At 40.4% G+C, this 26,307-nt stretch overlaps 1 protein-coding gene across 1 annotated transcript in view; it reads left to right on the top strand.

Annotated features, from left to right (window-relative positions):
- The window catches only part of ppp4r4 (protein phosphatase 4, regulatory subunit 4), a 202,618-nt gene that overhangs the window by 159,948 nt on the left and 16,363 nt on the right, over positions 1-26,307 (top strand). The window contains exons 17-21 of the mRNA XM_048600386.1: positions 5,696-5,843; positions 14,708-14,852; positions 22,970-23,011; positions 23,120-23,194; positions 25,682-25,733. Coding sequence (XP_048456343.1) covers positions 5,696-5,843; positions 14,708-14,852; positions 22,970-23,011; positions 23,120-23,194; positions 25,682-25,733 — 462 coding nt within the window. The remainder of the gene's footprint in view (positions 1-5,695; positions 5,844-14,707; positions 14,853-22,969; positions 23,012-23,119; positions 23,195-25,681; positions 25,734-26,307) is intronic.

The raw sequence follows: 26,307 nt of genomic DNA, 5'->3' as shown, positions 1-26,307 counted from the left end.
CAAGTCAAATATACTAACTTTTATTTTGTTCTGTTAATTTTTTCAAAATCAAACTCCTTTTTTCTGATTATGTTAAAGTTATATCATATCTTCCCTTCATATCTCTTTCTGACCTCATTCATGGTCACCAAAATCATATTTATTTAATGCACATCTTCGCCATACTATTTTCACATTATGATAAATTCTCCCATTATCCGTCAGTGATCTGACTACTTTTCAAGACAATTTACTTTCTACATAATTATAAAAGCTCATTATTTTCTTTTATATTATTACTACTGTTAAATCAGGCCTTTTCATCTCGTTATTCCACTTCTGCTATTCCTAATTTTGTTTCACATTATTGACCCCAGTTACATCATTGGTAAATTTTGGATTAGCGTTAATATCTACTTGGTCAAGGAATTCTATCAATTGTGTTTTTTTTCTTCATTGTAAGTACATATATTTTTAGTTCTTAAATTGATCTGCAAAAACAGCAAGGGTGAAGTGAGGAAAATTGTTTTCAATCAGCAAGTTCCTGTAAGTGTGGTGATGCCGGTTCAATTGAGCGAATCAAGAGGACTTTGAAAGATTATTTGGATAAAAATGATGAACAAGGATATGGGGAAGTAAGAGATTGGCCCTAGGTAATGGCTCTCATTTAACAAGCCAGTGCAGGCACAGTGTGCACAATTCTCCTGCTGTGCTATAACACCACTGGGATTCTGAGATTATCCACCCCATTTTAATTTGTGATCCTACCAATTATTTTGCCTTTACAATTTGAGCTTTTCCATCTTCCTGGATTTTATCTTTTTTCATGCCAACCCCATTATCTTTAACTGTTCGTCTTATTTAACCCAGGCATAATGTAAAAAAGTAATCATTCCACTTCATTTGCTAACATTACATCAAGCTGTGTTTCCTTCTAATGCAAGAGAACCAGTGCAGACCAGATGAACTGAATGGCCTCTATCTGTGCTGCAACAATTCTGTGTTTCCATGTTGAAATAGAAGCATCTTCTAGTAACTAGCCTCAACCACTCAAAGAATGATTTTGCTACCTTAAATTATTTTTATCCCAGTATGTCTTGTACAATTACCCATTCAATTGTCTTTTTGCCCCTGCTGTTGAGATTTACCTCCAATGTTTAGTCGTCTGTCATAAATATTTGAAAGTTGTGCCATGTTCCTTCTCATCCCTTATCTGCATGAATTTGTTTTCGATGCGATTTCTTAAAAAAATCTTGCATTCTAAAACTGATTTAAAGAACCTTATGTCATCTTGTGCTCTCCTACAAACGTTATAATGAGAAATGTTAAGTCGTCTAAACCTTCATGTTGCAATGTCCGTTGTTAATTATTAATGCCTCTTGACCCTCCCTATTGCTATGGATGTTTTGTGAATTCATGTATTTGTCATTCAACTACCAAATTCTTTCCAATATTATTGTCTGCAATCTTTCCTATCATCAATTTGACTAATTACTTTTCTAATTTTTATTATTCTTTGCCATTTCTCACTTCCTTCTGTTTCCTTATCCTTTTTGGCATCCATCTCAGAATACTCACCTTTTCTTATCCCCTCAGACCCATTCCCCACTTCTGTAAAGAATAAATGATCGTGAGTTCTAACATTTTACCACACACAAACAAGGAAGAGAAGGTATGCCTGTCAATTATGATGACTGCAGCTTACTGTTATCAGCATATTTTTCAGCATTAAAAAACCCTGCATCAGTAATTAAAAAGGAAATTCCTGTGCTGTTGATCAGTTGGTTGAAAATACTATCTCAGCCCATTTTAGTTCATCCATCCAGAGTACAATGTGGTTCTCCATTGCAGCTTTCAATTATGCATTCCAATATATTCCAAAGTCTTCAAGTCTACTGCTCTATCTGGATTATGTTTTTCTTCTGAGTCATAGGATTATGGTTTCAAGGCCAACTGCATTCGATACTGGCACTGAAATAAGTGAGTGAACTTTTGGATCAGATCTAAAGAAGGACCTTGTTTACCGAATTAATTGAACTTAGTTGTTCAAATGACAGAAAAGCAGGGAAGTTCACTTTTTATCCTTGCCAATAATTATACGTCACTCAAAAAATGTATTACTTATCATTTTCTTCATTGTTGTTTATGGGAACTTGCTTTGCACTAATTGGCTGTGTTATACAGGTGAAAAGTGATTAATCAGCTGTGAAATTATCAGCTGTCATTAATCAACTGTGAAGTGTTTTGGGACGTTCTAAGAATTTGTCTATATAAATGTAATAAATATATTCATTAAATTTAGGTGTCTTCTTAAGTCATCTGCCCAAAGGCAGATGCAAGTCTGAATGCCACTACCTCCAGAATGGGTCCTTGGGAAGGGAGCCTTGAATCCATCCCCGTCAGAACAGGGATGGAACTACGTGCTGTTGGCACCAACTTAATCCACACCGCGTGATCAGCCAACTGGCTCCACAGAGAGGCTGAGTTGCTATGGCAATTTGTAACTTTTAAAGCATGCTGTATTCCAGAACAATTAATAGTGGTGGTAGAGGCTGCAATTTCTTTCTATCACATGACTAACCAAGAATTCTCCCAATCTTATTAGCTGCCACTGGTATATGTTGGAAGAGTTTATAGGTTGACGGTCAGTCTGTTTAGCCAAGTAATGAACACATCGTTGTTGGCTATTAAGTCCTGGAATGTCAAGCTTGAAGTTTCTGGCTCAAGAGTAGGGAGGCTCCCTCTGCACCATGAGACAACCTCTTCTTAAGTGTATGGAGCACAATTTCAAAATTGCAGATAACAAAAGAATTTTGATGTGTTTTGAACTGAGATGAGAAAGGATATTGACAGGACAACTGACTGTATGAAGTGATACATTTTGGTAAGAAGCATGAGGAGAGGCAGTATAACATACAGGGTACAATTGAATGAGCTGCAAGGACTGAGATGTTAGGGGTGGGTGATGTGCACAAATCATTGAAGGTGCCAAGGTAAGCTGAGAGGGTGCTGAAAAAGACATTTGGAAATCTGGGTTTTATAAATGGAGACATAGGACTATGTTTTCCCAGCCACTGAACATCTGGGCATTGGTAAGAAAGTTGGGATCATTGTGTGAGATTGGCAATAAGGAGATTTCCAATGTCAAATGTAAGAAGCCCCATTTCACAACAAGTTGTTGAAAGGCAAGGCAAGATTGTTGCAAAGGAGTGGTGAGAAGTTTATTTTCATGCATTAGTATCGTCTTTATTATGTAATCTTGCCTCATTGATATATAGTTTCCTGTTCTCCCACCAACTGGTGAGAAACTAGATGGCAACAGTTTCTGACATACCTGGTATCAGTTGAATGAAGCTTCTCCAGATTACCTCCATAGGTAACATATCTTTCATCAGAAAGGGAGTCCAAAACTGCTCACAATATTCCAGCTGTGGTCTGACTAGTCCCTTGTATAGTTTTAGCAAAATCTATCTACTTTTATACTCCATTCCCTTTGGAATCAAAGCCAACATCCCATTTGCCTTCCATTTTCCTGGTGAACTTGGATGCTAGCTTTTTGTCATTCATGGACAAGGACTTCCAGAAGCATGTAAAGGTTATGGGGAAGAGGTTCAAGAATGGTCAGGGATGAGTGAGTTCAGTTAGGATAAAAAAACATATTCCAACGTTTTGATTCCACTTACATTTCTTAGCTTCCATTCTTTCTTCTGACAGTCCCATTTCTGTTTTAGTACTAATTTATTACCTTTCTATTTAGTCTTCACTGTTTTTGTTTCTATGTAACAATCAACTCTACTTTTTGTTTCTACCATACCTAAATGATTTTTTTTAAGATTAGGAATGTATTCTACAGCTGATTAATCCATTACTGTGTACTTGCGAGCAGGTTTAGTGCATGATAATAAGTTGTACCTTTTAATTTTTTATTGAATGTATAAGTGACTTTTCACACCTATGTCTATGTCAAGTTAATGTGAAACTCCTTACCTGAAAAAGTCTGTTTTATGTGAACTACATGCAATGGTTACTCAACCTGTGAAATAGGTGCGGGAATTCATCCAATCTTAGATGTTCGATATTTGACCTTAGGGGAAGCAATGGCCTAGTGGTGTTATTGCTAGACTATTACTCCAGAGACCCAGGTAAGGATCTGGGGACCCGAATTCAAATCCCGCCTCGACAGATGGTGGAATTTTGAATTCAATAAAAATCTGGAATTAAGAGTCTAATGATAACCATTGGTGATTGTCAAAAAAACCCATCTGGTTCACTAATGTCGTAAAGGGAAAGAAACTGCCATTCTTACCTGGTCTGGCCTACATGTGAATTCAGACCCCAGAAGCCAATGATGACTCTTAAGCTGCCCTCTGGGGAATTAGGGATTGGCAAGAAATGCTACCTATTCTTACGTTGTTGTCATTATGCCAGAAGTGCTATTCGTGTTAGTGTGAAATGGGATCAGAAGATCTTTCAGTTAAAACTGAGGGCTGAGCAGATAACTTAAGGCTTCTGTTTAAACTAATTCTTGCTCTGGGTCATTAGTCACTCTGTTGGCTTTACTTCTTAGCTCTGAGTTGCAAGATTCAAGGCCCAGTCAGTACTCAAGCATTAAAATTAGGGCTGACACTCTTGTGCTCAGTTTTGAGGGTGTGCTGCACTGCTGGGCATGCCATTTCATAATGAGAAATTAAACAAATGCTCCATTTGCTTCTCAGAGTCATAACAGACCCCATTCTACTTCTTTGAAGAAGAGCATGGAAGTTTTCCCCAGCCCCTGGCTATTAGGTATTTGTCAAATAATAATATGAAAATAGATTTTATGGTCATTATCTTGGTGCTATTCCTGGAAGCTTACTGTGCACAAATTGGCTGCCACGGATCCAATATGCTAGCAGTGATTACATTTTGAAAGTACATTATCCTTTGGAGATGGACTTTGACAGAGTCATTTTGCTCTTCAATGTTTATTGCGCGCCACTAAGTTCAGCCCCTCATTTGTTTGTCCATTATGAACCTTCAACACGAATATCACTTTCTAACACTCTGGTAGACCAACATGTTATGTGGTAATTATTCTAATCATAAAATCACAGAAAATTTGTTGTAGAATGTGCTAGAATTTCATTATTTTTAATCATTATTGTAAGTGGTCTAGTAAAATTATTACCGAAGGCTTTAGCAGAACATTTTCTTTAATTGATATGTTGAAAAATTACTCAACATTTCTACCAGCATCTGTCACAGAAAAATTGGAGGAGAAATCTTTGGGGCTATATTTAATAGCCACCCAAAAAATCTTGAATGGTGCACATGTTCCTAAGATTTATTTCGTTCAGACAGGCATGATTTTGCCTGTATTCCATTATGTAGCATAGATGAAATTTGCCATATGTAAAGCTGAAGCTTGTCTTCCAGTTCTGGAAATACACAGTAGCTGAGTTAACGTCTATAAAGAGACAAGTTATTGGTGTTTTGGGTGTATAACTCCAAAGCATTTTTAAACTAGTGGGTTTTTTTTTCTTTACTTGTCCTGCTGTATCGTTCCACAATTTTCTGTTTACATTTCAAATTTCCCACAATTTTTAACACTTGACTGCTTATTTGTAATGTGGGTATTTTCTAACAGAAGCAGAGACTAATGAAACCATAAAATATATTGCACTTTAAAAAAGACCTTTTATTCCATTAATTAAACCATTATACTTTTTTTTTCCAGAACTTGGTCAAGGAAAAAGTTGTTGGAACAGGTTAAGGTTTCTTGACACTTGTGAATGCATCATGGATCTGTTTTCAAAAGCTTTCTTCTGTAAATACTTTTTCCTGCCTGTACTTGAACTTTCAAATGATCCTGTTCCAAATGTAAGGTGAGTAGATTATCAGTATAACACTACATATTGTATGCCTTTTGCTTGGTACCATTTTCTAAGGATTTTTAACTGCAAAAGAGAAAGGCACACTTTACAATGTTTGAGACAATCTGGTAACAATGTCAGAATTTCTATCAGTTGTAGAAATAACTACCTTCTCCATATTCCCTTCTGTATCATTATGAAAATTATTTTTCACAGATGGTCTTTGAGATTATGAGAAGTGAAACTTATGTTGTTTCAACGTTTTAGAGTCATTAAAGTGTCGCACAAAATTTCAGGTTAATATGCAATGGCCAAAAATGAATTTGATGTAGTGACTAGTACTTGGTTCAAAACATTTTAGGGTAGAAACCTACATGTTTAGTGACGCTGGGCAGCGAGGCTTAAAACTTACAGAACCATTGAGAAGAGTTTTAACCTGCCTGGTAGATAGCTGGAAGAATTGCCGGTGTGGTCAGGTAGCCAGCAGAATCCCATCGAATGCCTTGCATAATTTAAGTAGGTTCATTGGTACAAGAGAAACCTCAGTGGGCTGACATTTGATTGTGTTAAAGGCAATTGAATTGATTTTCAACTCTAGATTTCACCTTTAGCTCTCAATGCTTTGGGTTTCCTGAGCTTCCTGGAGCTAACCAGGTAAAGCAAGCTGAGAGGATGTTGGGGATTGACCAGATTGAGCAGTTGACAATCAAGAAAATCTTTAAATACTGAAATCAGATTGGTTCTTCTTTGTCCAAGTGGAAGCATTGTCCTAAGAATGCACTTTCATTTCTTTGGAGGTGATTTCCAGTACATATTTAAGCATACCTAAGAATTAGGAGCAGCAGTAGACCACTTGGTTCCTTGACCCTGCTGTGCCAATCAGTAAGGTCATGACTGATCTGATTACTCCACATGCCTGTCTAATCCTGATAATCATTCACCCCCTTATTAAGAATCCGTCTACCAGTACCGGATAAATATTCAAAGTCTCTGCTTCCATTGCCTTTTGAGGACGAGAATTCCGAAAACTCATCTACTGTGGGGGGAAAGAAGTGCTCCTTTTCTCTGTCTTGAATGGGCCACCCCCAGATTTTAGACAGTGGCCCTAGTTCTAAGTTGTCCTACAAGAGAAATCATCCTTTCAATATCCACGGTGCCAAGGCCCATCAGTATATTCAGTTTCAATCCAAGTTGCACCGTACTGTCGCAACTCCAGCAGATACAATTCTTGCCTCTCCAAACTTGCTCCATTAGATACTCCTTTATTCTAGGTATTAATTTTCTAAACCTTCTCAAAATACTCCCAACACATTATCATCCTTTCGTAAAGTAGGAGATTGATGCACTTCAGATGTAATCTTACTAAAGTCCTTTGTAACTGCAGCATATGGAGTTTGATTTCGCAAAATGTGAGGTTTTGTATTTTGGTAAGATGAACAAGGACAGGATTTACACAGATAACGGTAGAGCCCTAGGGAGTGTTGTAGAACAGAGAAATGCAGGGATTCAGGCACATAGTTCATTGAAAGTTGTGTTACAGGTAAGTTGTGTCACAGGTAGACAGAGTGGTAAAGAAGGCATGTGGCATGCTTGCCTTCATTGCTCAGACCATTGATCTAGGAGTTTGAATGTTATGTTATGGTTGTACAGTACGTTGGTGAGGCTACTTTTGGAGCACTGTGTACAGATCTGGATGCCCTGCTTTGGAAGGATATGATTAAACTGGAGGGGGTACAGAAAAGATTTACAAAGCTCTTACCTGGACTGAAGGGTTTGTTATCCTTGCAGAAATATTTGTATCATCTAGAACTGTGGGTGAGGTGCCAGATGACTGGAGACTGGTTAATGTTGTACCTTTGCTTAAGAAAGGATGTAAGAAGAAACCTGAGAACTATAGACCGGTGAGTCTCATTTCGGTGGATGGTAAGTTGTTGGCAGTGACTCTGAAAGGTAGGATTTATATGCATTTGGAGAGGCAAGGAATGATTAGGGATAGCCAGTATGGTTTTGTGTGAGGGAAATTGAGTTTTTTTTCGAAGAAATAACGGCACAGTGGCTCAGTGGTTAACACTGCTGCCTCACAGCGCCAGGAACCCGGGTTCGATTCCAGCCTTGAGCGACTGTCTGTGTGGAGTTTGCATGTTCTCCCCGTGTCTGTGTGGATTTCCTCCAGGTGCTCCAGTTTCTTCCCACAGTCCAAAGATGTGCAGGCTAGGTGGATTGACCATGCTAAATTGCCTGTAGTGTTCAGGGATGTGTAGATTAGGTGGGTTATTGGGGGATGGGTCTGGGTGGGATGCTCCAAGGGTCGGTGTGGACTTGTTGGGCTGAAGGGCCTGTTTCCACATTGTAGGGATTCTATGATTGTATGATTAATGAGGGCAGAGTAGTAGAAGTTGTTTACTTGAGCTTTAGTAAAACCTTGGACAAGATTTCACATGGTAGACTAATTAGTAAAGTTAGATCACATGGAATTCAGGGTGAGTTTGCCAATTGGCAACAGAAATGACTTAATGGCAGGAGACAGAGTGATGGTGGAGTGTTGTTTTTTGAACTGGAGGCCTGTTACCAGCAGTGTTCCACAGGGATCAGTGCTGGGTCCACTTCTGAAAAGAAAAAGAGCAAAGAAAATTACAGCACAGGAACAGGCCCTTCGGCCCTCCAAGCCTGCGCCGATCCAGATCCTCTATCTAAACCTGTTGCCTATTTTCCAAGGATCTGTATCTCTCTGCTCCCTGCCCACTCATGTATCTGTCTAGATACATCTTAAATGACGCTATCGTGCCCGCCTCTACCACCTCCGCTGGCAACATGTTCCAGGCACCCACCACCCTCTGCGTAAGGAACTTTCCACACATATCTCCCTTAAACTTTTCCCCTCTCACCTTGAAATCATGACCCCTAGTAATTGAGTCCCCCACTCTGGGAAAAAGCTTCTTGCCCCCCACCCTGTCTATACCTTCTGTTTGTCATTTTGATTTAGTTGAGAATGCAGAAGGCATGGTTAGTAAGTTTTCGGATGACACCAAAATTGGTGGTATAGTGGGCAGTGAAGAAGGTTATCTAAGATTGCAGTGGGCTGAGAACTGGCAGATGGAGTTAAATTTGGATAAATGTGAGGTATTGCATTTTGGGAAAGCAAACAAGGACAGGACTTATACAACTAAAAGTAGGGTCTTGGGTAGTGTTGTGGAACATAGAGATCTAGGGGGTTCTGGTACATAATTCTTTGAAGTTTGCATCACATGTAGACAGGGTGGTTAAGAAAGCATTTAGAACGCTTACTTCCATTGCTCAGAACATTGAGAATCAGAGTTGGGATGTTATGTTGGGGTTGTACAGGACGTTGGTGAGGCCTCTTTTGGAATACTGCGTCCAGTTCTAGCTGGGTAGGTGGGGATGTCTTTCACTGGAACATAGGAGGTTGGGGGATGATGTTGTAAATGTTTATAAAATCATAAGGGGCATAGTTAAGGTGAATAGCAAAGGTCTTTTCCCCTGGGTTGGGGAGTTCAAAACTAAAGGGCATAACTTTAAGGTGAGCGGAGAAAGATTTAAAAGGGACCTGATGGGCAACTTTTTCACACAGAGGCTGGTTCGTACGTGGAATGAACTTCCAGAGGAACTGTTAGATACAGGTACAGTTACAACATTTAAAAGGCCTTTGGACAGGTACATGAACGGGAAGATTTAGAGGAATATGAGCCAAATGCAGCCAAGTGGGAATAGCTTAGTTTGAGAAAGTTGGTTGGCATGGATGAGTTGGACTGAAGGGTCTGTTTCTGTGCTGTATAACTATGACTCATAACTTGTTGACTTTTGATTTCACTTCCACTCACAATGAATAATAACTTTGTATTACCTTTCTTAATTGCCTGCTGTACCTTTTGTAAATCATGTTCTTGGTCATCCGGATCCCTCTGTATCTCATAGCTCTGCAACCTCTCAACATTTAGCCATTTTGCTTCCTTTTATTCTTCCTTGCAAAAATTGTCAATTCCGTATTTTACTATCTTAGAATCCATCTGCTCATTTACTTAACTATCTTTATAAATTTATAGCTTCGTATTTCCTCTTCACAGCTTACATTCCTACCTGTTTTGATATCATCAGCAAATTTAGCAACCATACCTTCGGTCCTTTCACAAGTAGTTTAAATTGTAAAAGTTTAGGTCCTAGCACTGATCATTATGGCACACCATTCATAAGATCTTTCCACCCAGAAATTTAGCCATTTATGTCCACTCTGTTTCCTGTCAGCTAATCTTTCCATGCCAACATGTTAACCCTATATTGTGAGCTTTTCCTTTCTTCAGTAACTTTTGATGTTTAACCTTACTAAATCTTTCTGGAAATCTAAGTAAAGTACACATTCTGGTTCCTCTTTATTCAGAGCAGATGCCATTTCTTGAACAAACTTCAGTAAACATGATTTTCCTTTTGCAAAACTATTTGACTCTGCCTGATTGCCTTACATTTTTGTAATTGCCCTGTGATAACATCATGAAAAGCAGTTTCTGACACCTCCTTGATGATAAGTGGTAACCCAACAGATCTATAATTTCCTGACTTCTGTCTCCTTTTTTGAGTAAAGGAATTAAGTGTATTATTTTCAAATTTTATGGAGCCTTTTATGAATCGAGAGAACTTTTGAAAATAAAAAACAATGTGTCAACTGACTCACTTGCACCATCTTTTAAGATCCTAAAATGATGTCCTCGAGTCCGAACAGACATTTCAATCTGCAGTTTCAACTACTACTTTCCTTGCATTTCTCCCTCCCATCCATTCCCTGATATTTTACATTTCTGGGGTGTTACTAAATCCTCTACATTGATGACCAATGCAAAATATCTGTTCAATGCATCTGCCATATCTTATTTTCCATTATTAATTCTCCAAACTCTTTCTGTAGGACCAATGCTGACTTTGTTAACTTTTCCTTAAAAATATGTTAAAACTCTGAGTATCTGGTTTATATTACTAACTTAATTTCCCTTACACTCTTATCTTTTAGCCATTCTTTGCTGTTCTTTATATTCTGTCCAATCTTCTGATTCACCACCCATCTTTGCATAATTATATGATTTAAGTATGTCCCTTTAGAGTGAAGGGAAAAGCTGGCAGGTTTAGGGATCCCTGGTTGACGAAGGATATTGATGCTGTGGTCAGGAAAAAGAAGAAGGCATACATTGGGTTTAAGCTATTGGGCTCAAGTGAATCCCTAGATGATTTTAAAAAGTGTAGGAGCGCACTCAAAAAGAGGATATGAGATTGATTTGGTAGATAACTTGAAAAGTAATCCCAAGAGGTTTTACAGCTATATTAAGAGTAAAATGGTGGCTAGGGGGAGAATAGGTCCCCTTAAAGATCAGCATGGCTGTCCATGTGTGGAGCCAGTGTTTACTGAGGAGAGAATCACGGATGCTAAGGAAATAAAGGAAACAAGTGGGGATGTTTTTGACCACATACATATTACCAGAGAGGAGGTGTTTGCAGCCTTAAAGCATATTAAGGTGGATAAATCCCCTGGGCCTGATGAAGTCCATTCTTGGATGTTGTGGGATGCTAGGGAAGAAATGGCAGAGGCCTTTGGAAAGATTTTTGCTTCATCTTTAGCCACTAGTGAAGTTCCGGAAGACTGGAAGATAACTAACATTATTCCATTGTTTAAGAAATGTAGCAAAGACAAGCCAGGAACTACAGGCCAGTGAGCTTGACATGGAAGGCAAGTTCTTGGAGAGGATACTGAGGGACAGGATCAACCAACAATAGGATAGTCAAGGTCTGATTAGGGATAATGTAATCATGGATTTGTGCGCAGGAAGTCATGTCTGACAAATCATCAAGAGTTTTTCAAAGAGGTAACCAAGAGGATAGATGAGGGTAGGGCAGTGGATGTTGTTTGTATGGACTTTAATAGGGTCTTTGACAAGGTCCCATATGGTAGGCTAGTCATGAAAGTTAGATCGTGTGGGATCCAGGGAAAGGTAGCTAATTGGATTCAAAATTGGCTGGATGGTAGGAAGCAGAGGGTGGTGGTTGAAGGTTGTTTTTCGGACTGGAGGCCTGTGATTAGTGGTGTGCCACAGGGGTCAGTGCTGGGACCTTTGTTATTTGTTATTTACATAAATGATGTGGACGTGAATGTACAAGGCATGTTTAGTAAGTTTGCGGATGATATAAAATTAGCCGGTATCGTTGGTAATGAAGAAGGTTACCAAAAATTACAGAAGGATCTTGATCAGATAGGGTAGTGGGCTAGGGATTGGCAAATGCAATTCAATACAGATAAGTGTGAGGTGTTGCATTTTGGAAAGTCAAAACAAGGTAGAATTTGTACAGTAAGTGGTAAGGTCCTGAGGAGTGTTGTGGAACACAGGGACCGAGGAGTACAAGTACATAGTTCATTGAAAGTGGCATCACAGGTGGACAGGATGGTGAAGAAGGTATTCAGAATGCTGGCCTTCATTGTTCGAGACATTGAGCTTGGAGTTGGGATATAGTGTTACAGTTGTATAAGTCGTTGGTGTACTTGGAGTATTGTGTACAGTTTTGGTCACCCCGTTATAGGAAAGACATAGTTAAGCTAAAAAGTGTGCAAAGAAGATTTATGAGGATGTTGCCAGGACTAGTAGGCCTGAGTTATAGGGAGAGGTTGGCCAGAATAGGACTGTATTCCTTGGAATGTAGGAAAGTGAGGGGTAACCTTGTTGAGGTGTATAAAATCATGAGGGACATAGATAGGATGAATGCATATAGTCTTTTTCCCAGGGATGGGAAATTGAAAACTCGAGGGTATAGGTTAAAGGTCAGAGAGGATAGATTTAAGAAGGACCTGAGGGGCAATTTGTTCACGCAGAGTGTTGTGTATATGGAATGGGTTCATATGGAATGAACCAGAGAAAGTGGTTGAGGCACTTGACATCAACATTTAAAAAATATTTGGATAGATACATGGATGAGAAGGGTTTAGAACATAGAACATAGAACAGTACAGCACAGTACAGGCCCTTCGGCCCACGATGTTGTGCCGAACTTTTACCCTAAACCCAAGGTCTATCTAACCTCCACCGCTACCTTATACTATCATCCATGCGCCTATCTAATAGCAGCTTAAATGCCCCTAATGAGGCCGACTCCACTACCCTCTCCGGCAATGCATTTCACGCCCCTACCACTCTCTGAGTAAAGAACCTACCTCTGACGTCTCCCCGATATCTACCTCCTTTCACTTTAAAACTATGTCCCCTCGTAAAAGCTACCTCCACCCTAGGAAAAAGTCTCTGGCTGTCTACTCTATCTATACCTCTGATCATTTTGTACACCTCTATCAAGTCACTTCTCATCCTTCGTTGTTCTAAAGAGAAAAGCCCTAGCTCTCTCAACCTTTCCTCATAAGGCCTTCCCTCCATTCCAGGCAACATCCTGGTAAATCTCGTCTGCACCTTTTCTAACGCTTCCACATCTTTCCTGTAATGAGGTGACCAGAAGTGGATACAATACTCCAGATGTGGCCGAACCAGGCTTTTGTATATCTGGAGCATAACTTCATTGCTCTTGAACTCAATCCCTCTATTAATGAAAGCTAACACACCATACGCCTTCTTAACAACTCTATCCACCTGGGTGGCAGCTCTCAGGGAACTGTGAACATGAACCCCAAGATCCCTCTGCTCCTCCACACTGCCAAGAATCTTTCCGTTAACCCTGTATTCTGCTTTCAAGTTTGTCCTTCCAAAATGAATCACCTCACACTTTTCAGGGTTAAACTCCATCTGCCACTTCTCAGCCCAGCTCTGCATTCTATCAATGACCCTTTGTAACCTAGAACAGCCCTCCGCACTGTCCACAACGTGACCCACCTTCGTATCGTCCGCGAATTTGCTAATCCACCCTTCCACTCCTTCATCCAAATCACTTACAAAAATCACAAATAGAAGAGGACCCAGAACAGATCCTTGTGGTACACCACTCGTAACTGAGCACCATATTGAATATTTTCCGTCCATTAATAGAGGGATATGGACCAAATGCAGGCAATTGGAACTAGCTGAGTGGGCACCATGGTCAGCATGGACCAGTTTGGGCTGAAGGGCCTGTTTCCATGCTGTATTACTCTATGACTCTATTTCAGATGAATAGTAATTCAATTTGGGTATCATTTTCAACAGTTTAGGTACTTCACAGAGCCATGGATTAAGTATGGTAATAGACTTGTGTATATGTCTTACAGCCAGCCAGCTAAAAAAAGAAGTGCTGCGTTAATTCTAGGTTTGTGGCTGATGCAGCTGTGAATCTTGGTGCCTGTACAGACGCATTAGAATGTATCATCCACTCCATGTAAATACAATTGTAAATTTTGAATAAATCCCCCAACTCCATTTTCTGGTTTGACATCTAGTGATGGTAAATTGCACACCACTAATTACATATCACGGGTCTGAGTATTTAAAAAGAATCGTAAATTATCTGTTTTAGCAGCTTAGCACAGATGCCCTCCTACTGATGTTCTTATACATTAACCCTACAATCTAAAGCAGCAGTAAAGTCTGTATGATCATTTCAACATGTTCTACTGATCCTATCCCCTCCCCTTCATCATCCCCCAACCTCCCCCAAACCAGATGCACGACTATATTTTGAAAAGTGTATGACAGTAGATCTCAAAATACCAGACCATATCTCTTAATCAAATGTCTATTTGATGACTTAACTCATTCGTAGAAAAATAGTAGGAGTTATTTTTATTATGAAGATAGCATTTCAATAGAGTTCAGTGTTTTGAAAATTCATTTCTTTTTTAAAGAAGAAAAGAACTCATGCTGATGTTGTACTGTAACTCTCAATATATGGTTTTATTTTTACCTTTTCAGGATTAAGTTCTGTTACATGCTGCCAAAATTGAAGTCTGCATTGAAACTGCCTGCTGACAAACACCTACTTCAACAACTAGAGCTTTGTGTTAGGAAATTACTTTGTCAGGAAAAGGACAAAGATGTCACAGCAATAGTGAGAATTGTATGTTTACTTCTTATATCATTTTTGCAATTGATTATTCTGCAGTCAGTCTTGAATCATTACAGTTGAGATTAGGTACTTTGTCTATTTGACTGAATCAGTGGATCATTTGAAAAGTGAATCTGATTTTAGATGTCCAAATCATTTCAAAACTTGATTATAAATTCTTTAATATTTAAAAATATAAGATGTTGGACTTAGTTATTAGAAGGCATATTTTGCTATAAAGAGTGATGGCATCTAAGCTTTCTGTCATTAAGATAACAATTGGCCAGCAACTTGTGTAGATGAATTATGAATTGCTACCAGATCCACCATTAACTTTGGCCATGGTTTTCTTGAAGTTATATCGTTTGCACATTAATTATCAATTAAAAGTAAAGTCATCGTAGTCTTACCAGATCATTGGACTGCTCCCTCATTCACAGGAGTGGACTGGTGGTGTTTAAATGTGAGTGTCACCATGCCTCAGGTGAGGAAAAAGGCTGAAAAGGAGAGTCCTTCGTGGTAACCCAGCCTGTGTGGGAATTAAACCCACTCTGCGTCACAAACCAACTGTCCGGCCAACTGAACTAACAGACCAATATTCGATTAAATTCACCAGGAAATGCCAAATTTTGAAATCGTCACTGGAAGTAAACTTTTCATGGGATTGCCGTCGCTAACAACCAGTTAATCGCTCTTGCCCCCAAAGTCTGAACATTTACAATGTGGAATCTCATTCCTTCAGGTTATGAATTGTTTTTGGAAATGCTAAACATATTAAATTCATCATTCCTTTAATCTTTTGTTTCCTTTGGCTCTTTTTTTCCTCTCTTCCCATAATCCAGCCTTTGGTTCTCCCACTTTGCCCTTCTGTTCCTGATTTAACATACAATTCAGCCAGTTTAATTCACTGCCCGTTTCAATCCTTTCTTTGTTTATTTCACTGTTCTTCACCTTGTAATCATGTTAGTTAAGGAGATTCACAGTTTATCCTTCCAAACATTCATGTCTGAAATGCCTTGTTCCATCCATTGCACAATTGGCAGCACGTACGTCCAGCAGCTTTGTTGGAAAGATGTTTAAAACCTAAATATGCTCATCAAGTCAGAATAATGAACACACCATGAAATACCCTGCCTCAGCAAAATTAGACCCATTATGCCACATGTTGATGGGCACAAACTATTTTCCTATTGCAGTCTGTACACAGCGGAAACAATTTATCCTAACATTAAGAAGAAAAAGATCTTGTTTAAAATATCTGTTTTAAGCTGGAAATTGTGTCATGGGGTTAGCTTCTAATTTTAGAGTGCATATTACTGTAGAATGCTGCATTTAAGTTTGTCCGGCCTATGAAATGGTCAAATTTTATCAACGCCAGTTGTTATACTTTTGCATATACTTGGTTGACTATCTCTTTTCAACTACAAATGTTTTACTCACATTTGTAGTCCACCTCAATTTTTCATGTCAAATCATATTTCACTTAATTTACACTGTAGGTTGGCACATGAGACCAAACAGATGATACAGCTTGTGTTGCAAATGAACTTTCTGAAGAAGAATCATGTTGGATTCAATGTTAGCTCTGTTTTTCTCTTCACAAATGCTACCAGACCACCTGAGTTTCTCCACTTTTTCTGTGTCTGTTTCAGATTTCCTACAACCACAGTACTTTGCTTTCATTAAAAGAAAAGTGAATGAGAAACAGAAATGGCTTGTCCACTAAAAGTATTGAAGTATGAAGCAGTTTTCAAACTAAAAATCATAACATTTACTAACTTGTCAAATAACTATACTGTAGCAAAGGAATTCAATGAAAAACTAATGTGAGAACAGAAGGAGGAAGAATCCACTTTGTAGAAGATGTCTGAGACCAAATGCACATCCGAATAGGGACCAGCCGTTGGCCTGATATTTAGAAGCATGCATTAGACTGGGTCTTCAAAATCATCAGAATCATCATCACCCTATAATCACTTAAATCTGGTACAATTATGAAATTTCTAAGGCTTTCCTAAAATATCAGTGAATATCAGAAATTTTGCCACAGACCTAGAGAGAGAGCATCTATAAGCCTAAAAGTTCAATTTGCCAGAATATGTGTGGAAGCTCAAGCTTGCATTTAAAAACAATCCAAAGGAGTTAAAATGAAGCTGGAAGATTTATCTAGCTCGCACCAGAAGAAAGATTTCTAGTAACACTCTCACGACAAAGGACAGTTCTCAAGCTAGACGTTACCTGGTAGATAAAGGGAAAAAACAGAAGTCTCAAGTTAAGGATCATTTGGACTGATTCTGGGGGCATTGAATGCCCACTTAAAAGACAGTGTTGTGTACCAATCAAGTGTTTTTGCAATTGTGTTTAAAACAAAAAAAGGTATTACTTTCAGCAATTTAAACTGTAAGTGGCCAACAATAATAGTTTTTAATTACTTAGGCTTTTAGTCTTTTCATTATATCTTGAACCACAAAATATTGGAGTACCATCCTTTCAATTATTATTTGGAAGTTCATATTGCTTTTTAAAAGTTATCAATATGTACTAATATCTGAATATGCGGTACAAATAAAGCCCTAAGTCCAACAAGGATTTCAAACAGCTAGTTGATCTAGACATTTTATGAGACAAAACAGCTTAACGTTGTGACAGAAGACCAAAATTGCTAAGATACTACCAAGAGACCTCTACTAAAAATTTCTGGATCGCAATCGTTCACAATTAGAAAGTGGCAGAAACTGGTATCCATTAAGTCACATCAGCATCATGGATGGAACATCTGTGAATTTTGATTTGTGCTGCATCCAGGCTGTAGAATGCAAAGATGCAAACTCACCTCCAAACTCCAAGAACTAGGACTCTACTTCCCCCATCTGCAACTGGATCCTTGACTTCTTGACCCACGGACCACAATCAGTAAGAATAGGTGTCAACACCTTCCTCCATGAAAATCCTCAATACCAGTGCCCTGCATGGTTGCACATTCAGCCCCTCTCCTCCTTATACACTCATGACTGTGTGGCTAAGTTCTGCTGAAACTTCATTTACCAGTTTGCTGTTGACACCCCGTCATGGGTCAGATCTAAACAATGATTAGACAGAGTACAGGAAAGAGCTAGAGAGCTTAGTGGCATGGTGTAAAGACAACAATCTCTCCCTCAATGTCAGCAAAACAAAGGAGTTGGTCATCCACTTGAGAAAGCAGAGTGGAGGACACGCACCTGTCTGTATAAATGGTGCTGAGGTAGAAATGGTCGAGAGCATCAAGTTCCTGGGAATGAAGATCACCAACAATCTGTCTTGGTCCATCCTTGTTGACGCTACGGTCAAGAAAACACACTAACGCCTCTGCTTGCTCAAGAAGACTGCGGAACTTCGGCATGTCCACAATGACTCTTACCAATTTTTATAGATGCACCATAGAAAGCATCCTATCCGGATGCATTACAGCTGGCTGTGGTTGTTTAAAGAGGTGACAGAGAAGATTGGTGAAGGCAGAGCGGTAGATGTCGTGTGGTTTGGTTATGAAAATGTGGGATGCTACTAATGCGTGAGGTGAGATCAAGTAGTTCAGTAAGTGCAGAATATACAATTCTGCCATATCCAATTCAGATAAAGAGCAAGATGACTTGTGGAGAATTGAATATGAAAGCCAAAACTTCAAATCTGATCTTGCTTGAGGTCCTTAAGAAGACGACATAGCCAAAGTGATTCCGAATGAAATTGATGAACTCTTTATATCAGATGCTGAAGGTGATTTAGGAGATAGCAAGAACTCCAGCAGATGCTGGAGTCAAAGTCAGTACAGTGTGGAGCTGAAGGAACACAGCAGGTCAGGTAGCATCAGAAGAGCAGGAAAGTCGACGTTTTGGGTTTATACCCTTCATCAGGACTGGGCAGGGGGAAGGGTGTTCGAAATTAATAGAGGGAGAGGAGTGGGGCTGGGCGAAGATACACGGGATGGTGATAGGTGGATGCAGATAGGGGGTAGTGAAGATTGGTCAGTGGGAAGGGTGGGGCAGATGGGTGGGAAAGAAGATAGACAGGTTGTGTCAGGTCAAGGAGGTGGGGATCAGAGAGAGGGTGGTACATGAGATGAGGCCGGGGGTGGGGACCTTTTGAAACTAGTGAAATCTATGTTGAGTCCATCGGGTTGTAGGCTCCCGAGGTGGAATATGAGACGGTGTTCCTCCAGTTTGCGTATGGTGTCATTATGACACTGGAGGGGGCCCCAGGATAGACATATCACCAAGGGAGTGGGAGGGGGAGTTAAAATGGTTGGCAACCTGAAGGTGTTGTTGATTATAGCCTACAGAGCGCAGATGCTCCGTGAATCGGTGACCGAGTCTGCACTTGGTCTCACCTATGTAGGACGCCACATCGGGAGCAATGGATACAGAAGACCAGGTTAGAAGATGTACGGTGAATCCCTGTCAGATTTGGAAAGATGTTAGACAGAGGAGAAAGGGGAGGTATAGGGGCAGGGGTAGCACCTCCTGCAGTTGCACGGAAACGTGAAACTAGAAGGGAGATAAGGAGAAACTTCTTCAGCCAGAGAGTGGTGAATCTATGGAATTCGCTGCCACAGAGGGCTGTGGAGGCCAGGTCGTTGAGTACATTTAAGACTGAGATAAATAGGTTCTTGATTATCAAGGGGATCAATGGTTATGGAGAGAAAGCAGGAGAATGGGGTTGAGGAACTTATCAGCCATGATTGAATGACGGAGCAGACTCGACGGGCCGAATGGTCTAATTTCTGCTCCTATGTCTTATGGTCTTATGGAAAGATGCTGGGTGTGGTGAGGTTGATGGGGAGTGTGGAGGGGACGAGGGAGTCTAGGTGTGAGTGGTCCCTACGAAAGGCAGATGGAGGTGGGGAGGGAAATATCTCTTTGGTGGTGGGGTTGGATTGGTGGCAGAAGTGGTGGAGAATGATGCAGTGGATGCGGAGGTTGGTGGGGTGATATTTGAGGACCAGAGGGACTCTCCTTATTTTTGTTGGGTGGAAGGGGTTTGAGGGTAGAAGTGAAGGAAATGCAAGAGATGCGGTTGAGGGCATTACGAATCAACAGAGAGGGGAAACTGCGGTCCTTGAAGGAGGAGGACATCTGGGATGTCTGGGAGCGGATGTGGCGGAGGCGGAGGAATTGGGAGTGAGTTATCACATTCTTGCAGGAGGGTGGGTGAGAGGAAATGTTGGAATCGGTGGGTTTGAAATAGATGTCAGTGCTGAGATGGTTACCGGAGATGGAGATGGAGAGGTCCAGGAAGGGGAGGGAGGTGTTGGAGATGGTCCAGGTAAATTTGAGGTTGAGGAGAAGGGTGCTGGTAAAGTTGAACTGTTCAGGCTCCTCATGGGAGCATGAGGCAGCACCGATAATGTCATCAATGTAGAGGAAGAGGTTAGGGATGGTGCCAGTGTAACAGCCGAAGAGGACTGGTCCACATATCCTACGAAGAGGCAGGCATAGCTTGGACCCATATGGGTGCCCATAGCCACCCCCTTAGTTTGTAGGAAGTGAGAGGAGTTAAAGAAAAAGTTGTTGAAGATAAGGACAAGTTCTTTTAAGCAAATGAGGGTGTTGGTGGACGGAGGAAGTGGAGGACTTTTAGGCCATCTGCGTGGGGGATATAGGCGTATCCATGGTGAAGATGAGGTGTTGGGGGCCAGAGAATTGACATAGTGGAGGCCAGGCGCCAACTCTCCGACACCACCTCCTACTGTCCTGTCAATTATGACCCCACACCTGATCACCAAACCATCATCTCCCAGACCATCAATAACCTCTTCACCTCAGGAGACCTCCCACCCACAGCCTCCAACCTCATCATTCCCAAACCCCACGCCACCTGTTTCAATCTCCATCCCAAAATCCACAAACCTGACTGTCCTGGCTGACCCATTGTCTCTGCCTGCTCCTGCCCTACCGAACTCATCTCTGCTTACCTCGACTCCATTTTCTCCCCCCCGGCCCAGGACTCCCCACCTATGTTCGGGGCACTAACCCACCCTGCACCTCCTCCAAGACTTTCAGTTCCCCGCCCCTCAACACCCCACCTTCACCAAGGACATCCAGACGGTATACACCTGTATCTCCCACGTGAATGGCCTAAAAGCCCTCCGCTTCTTCCTCTCCCACAGGCCCAACCAGTCCACCTCCACCGACACCTTCAACCGCTTAACGGAACTTGTCCTTACCTTTAACAACTTCTCCTTTAACTCCTCCCACTTTCTACAAACTAAACGGGTGGCTATGGGCAGCCATAAGGGTCCAAACTATGCCCGTCTTTTTGTAGGATGTGTGGAATAGCCCCTCTTCTGCTGTTACCCTGGCACCATCCCTCACCTCTTTCTCCAACACATTGATGACTGTTGGCTGCATTGTGCTCCCATGAGGCGCTTGAACAGTTCACCAACTTTACTAATTTTCATCCCAACATCAACTTTCACCCCAACCTCAAATTCCCTTGACCATCTCCGACACCTCCTTCCCCTTCCTGGACCTCCCTGCCTCCATCTCCGGTAACCATCTCAGCACTGACATCTATTTCGAACTCACGGACTCCCATAGCTACCTTGACTACACCTCTTCTCGCCCACCCTCCTGCAAGAATGCGATCCCCTACTCCCGATCCCTCTGCCTTCGCTGCATCTGCTCCCAAGAGGGAGTGTTCCACTCCTGGACATCCAAAATTCATAATGCCCTCGACCGCATCTCTTGCACTTCCTGCACTTGTGCCCTCAAACCCCTTCCCCCCCCAAAAAAAAATAAGGACAGAGTCCCCTGGTCCTCACATACCAGCCCACCAACCTCCACATCCAGTGCATCGTCCTCCGCCACTTCCACCACCAACAATCCGACCCCACTTCCAAAGAGATATTTCCATCCCCACACCCCAATCCGCCTTTCGTAGGGACTGCTCACTCCAAGATTCCATCTCCCCACTCCACACCAACACCACTACACTTGGCACCTTTCCCTGCAACTGCAGGAAATGCTACACCTGCCCCCATACCTCCCCTCTCCCCTCCGTCCAAGGCCCCAGACTATCTTTCCAAATCTGACAGTGATTCACCTGTACATCCTCCAACCTGGTCTACTGTATCCATTTTTCGAAGTGGTCTCCTCTACATCAGTGAAACCAAGTGCAGACTCGGTGACTGATTCACGGAACATCTGCACTCAGTACGCTATAATCAACAACACCTTCCAGTTGCCAACCGTTTTAACTCTCCCTTCCTACTCTCTGAGTGACATGTCCATCCTGGGCTACCTCCAGTGTCACAATGACGCCATACACAAACCAGTGAAACAACGCCTCATAGTCCGCCTCGGGAGCTTACAGCCCAATGGCTTCAATATAGAATTCACCAGTTTCAAAATGTCCCCACCCCCGGCCTCATCCCATGTCTAACCCTCCCTCTCATTCCCGCTTCCTTGATCTGATAACAACCTGTCTATCTTCTCTCCCACCTATTTGTCCCACCCATCCCCCTGACCAATCTCCACTACCTGCATTCCACTTACCTTTCTCCAGCCCCACTCCCCTCTCTCTATTTATTTCTGAGATCCCTTCCCCATCCCAGGTCCTGATGAAGGGTGTAAATCTGAAACGTTGACTTTCCTGCTCCTCTGACACTGCCTGTGTTCCTCCAACTCCACACTGTATCGAGGTAATGAATTTAACTGTTTTAAAATGCTCGGATTGGTTACAGGTGTCTTTGTACAATTGATTCATTCAATAAACTGTGCCACATTAATATGAATGACAATTGTCATGTTTATTTTCATACTTCAAATCGTGACCGCAACACAATTGCAGTTTATCTTTTATACAAAGCATACAAGTCGACCCCCACTTTTAGAGGATTTTTGGAGGCTTCAAAGGGTGGCGTATTTGCTGTGATCTATAGATACTCACTCTTTCTACAAACAACCTCCTTTCAAATGCTATTTTACCAGCATTAACTCATCCTCAAGAAATTTGGTGGTTAGGTTATTTAGCAAGAGATGAGAAATTGTACTGAGTGGGAAAAAAACAAGTATAAATTCTTGATAATGTTCTAGAACTGAATCACTTTTTTGTCTATTGTCTCCTTTCAAATTCTACCAACACTCTTTTGCTCTTAGATAACGTTGGAATTAGATAGAATGGAAACGAATACGGAATCTGTAAGTTAGCATTTTGCTGTAGCTTTTCTCCAAACAATTGGTTATTCCAAAAATAAGTTAAGCAATTCAGTTACTAATCAATGAGTATTTGACTTTTTCTTTCTCTAGTTTCCCAAAAGGTTGCAAGAAAAAGACTTACTGGATCACAAGAAAGAAAAAGAAGAAAATTTGCTTCTAGAAATGGTAATGTCTGTTGAAGTGTGTGTATCTGTTCATTACAGAATTACATTATGTTTCACACTATCTCCATATATATCTTTGCTAATTTTGTATTATTTTTCAGTATGCAAGTGTTTACAAAAGTTGTTAATATTGAAAATTGAATAATTGAATTCTGAGGGATAATGGCACATCCAAAAGTCGTCACCTCCACTTTCCTGACTTTTCCCTATGTGATGGTTACTTGAGCAGGATTTTCCCTCTTGAGGGAATAATGTTATTCTTCATGGTTAAGGAGAAACCCTGTTTGCCTTGTTCATTCAGGTCCTACTTTCCTTGCTGTGCTCTTAACATCTTACACTTTTGGTAACTTTGAGAAAAATGTTTTGAACAGAAGGGTGCAGGACAGGTCTAACTAATGACAGATAAGGTTGGGTGGTCTGCTATAACATGTTTTGGCTCATTTGACTCCCAAGATATTATCATCACTTTGTACAAACCTTTCACACTTTTCTCATAGCCAGATATGGAGAATGTGACATCCTGACATTGATATAAATTAATGTTACATATTTCAGATGGTGGATCAATTCATCATAATGCATTTAGGACATGTGGCTATTGGCAGTAAACTATAATTGTTTTCAGTCAATGGATTTAACATTATCACAAGGAAATTTCTCAGGTGATGTACACAGTACTGTATACAGTCACTTACATCAACAGCCTGCAAACCAAACTCATAACGGATTACTAAGAAATAGGTTATGCCTCTCAGATGAACTTAACATTAGAGTAAGAGATATTCTGAATGTATTTGGATTTCACAAGTATTTGATAAAGTTCCAAAATTACACTTTTAAAATGCATAAAAGCTGACAGTATTAATATAGTCCTGAAGTTTGCCCTCACTGGTGAAGGGATTGTGCCTGCCATACTCCTGACTGATGTCTGCTCACAATCTCTTTGAGCTTGTAAATGGAAACTTTCTCTAATACAGCAATTTTTCGAGCCACCATACTCTACGAGCTAAGTTGCCTATAAAACAGGGCAAGAAATGAGAAAGCTCTTCAACTAATTAGATTGAAGAATGCTCATTGTGATGCACAGAGTCTAGATCAGGAAGTATAAACCAGGAAAAATAAATCAGTCTTAGTTAGAGTAGGTGAAATAAAGATTGGGAAATAAGGATGGGATTAAGGGAGAAAAATAAAAGTCAACAGAAAAGGCTAAAAAAAACACTAGTTCTCTCTGAGAGTAAAGGATTTCGCACTTAAAATTCATATTTCTTGGCCAAAGTGATTATTCAGCTGTAATTACATATGATAAGAGCATAAGAAATTAAAGAGGGAATGGGCTTTTTTAAACCTTCTCTGTCATCAACAAGATAATGGCTGATTTTCGACCTTATTTCCACTTCCTCTCACTATGTTTGTCTCCCATAATTCTCTCTTAATACCCACAAAGTCTGTTAGCCTTTGTCTTGGCTGTTTTTAATGACTGAACATCCAGAGATCTCTGGCGTATTTAAATCCAAATATTCAGAATTTTTTAAGTGAAGACATTTTTGCTCATCATCGCACTTTATGACTGACACATTATTCTGATGCTGTGACACTATGTGCTGGATTCTCCAGCCAAGGCAAAATTTTTCTCAGTATCTATAAAGGTCCTCAGGACCGTTAATTCACCTCTATTCTTTCTAAATCCCCAAAATGGAATGTAAGCCTAGTCTACTCAATCTGTCTTCATCTGTCCTCAATTCCCTTACCCTGAGAATTACATTATTGAATCTGTTTTGCACTCCCTCACGTGCATGTATATCCTTCCTTTGGCAAGTTCACCAAAGCTGCACACTTATCAGTTCAAAAATCATTCCTGAATACACGAGTTCTAACTTTTTCAGTAATTTTTAATACAGAACTCATGGTCAGATCTAATAAATTCACACGGTTGTATTTATGTATTGAATGCTGTGTCTGTGGTCAAGGGCAGCAGCGACATGCTTTGTAATGGGTGGTGTAGTTTACAGTAGTATCTGGATTTGCTTGTATAGTTGTGTGTGTGAAATCTTGAGAAGTTGCTGTTAGATTTCCTCCACCATAACTGTTGAGCTGATTGTTTTTATCATTATTTTTATTGTAAGTTCTGGACCAACAAGTTAACGAGTGGAATTGTGAACAACAGAGATAAGAGCTAATGATAAATGAGAAAGGCTATTCCTGTTGTTACAGAGTTGTAAAGCTCCACAAACATTGCTCTGCTTGTAGAGAACAGCTTGCCATGGTTAAGTAGTCAAAATAGATTGCTTCTTTAGAGTTTTGTTTAATTACTTTGATGTGAGGGATTTATATTGCAAGCATTATTTTAAGATGGCAAAGAAGATATGATAGGAATAGCTTGAATGTTTCTCATGACATACTTTATATTTTTATGTGTAAGCCTTTTATTCATATTATCTTTGTACTCTTAAAGAATTTAAAATTTGCATGCTAATATTTCATTTAACAGGAAGACATGGAAAAACGGGGAGAAAGCAAGTTAATGAATGAAAAGAAATTACGTGAGTTTTTGCTCTAAACTTATAAACATTCTGTGGCTGAATGCAGCACTGTTATGAAAAAGGTATTATATTCTGCCAAGTTAATTTATATACTGACTCGCCATCTAACTCCTCAAAGCCTGACCATTCATCCCTACAACTTGCAAGGATGACTTCAATTCCAAAATATTTAAGAAGTCCACCATCCCTCATTTGATCAGCAACCCATACACCACCTTATCTATTCTCTCCCTCTGCAACCACCACTGCACAATAGCAACAGTGTGAGACACCTACAAGATGCACCACTGCAACCACCAAATTTCCTCAAACAGCACTTTTGAATCATACAACCTCTACTATCTAGGAGAACAAGGGCTGCAGCCACGTGGAAATACCATCACCTTTAAGTTCCCTTCCAAGTAACACACCATCCTGACTTGGAACTATATCACCATTCCTGGGTCAAAATTCTGAACTTCTTAACAGTATTGTCAGTTTAACTATATCTCATAGACTACAGTAGTTCATAAAGTTAAATTACCACCATCTTTTCAAGAGCATTTGGAGATAGACAGACAACAGGTGGTGAGCT

The sequence above is a fragment of the Rhincodon typus genome, chromosome 8 (assembly GCF_021869965.1).
Source record: "Rhincodon typus isolate 14 chromosome 8, sRhiTyp1.1, whole genome shotgun sequence".
Classification (NCBI taxonomy): Eukaryota; Metazoa; Chordata; class Chondrichthyes; order Orectolobiformes; family Rhincodontidae; genus Rhincodon; species Rhincodon typus.
The sequence above is the reverse complement of the archived record's forward strand: the minus strand, read 5'-3'. Positions and strand labels throughout refer to the sequence as shown.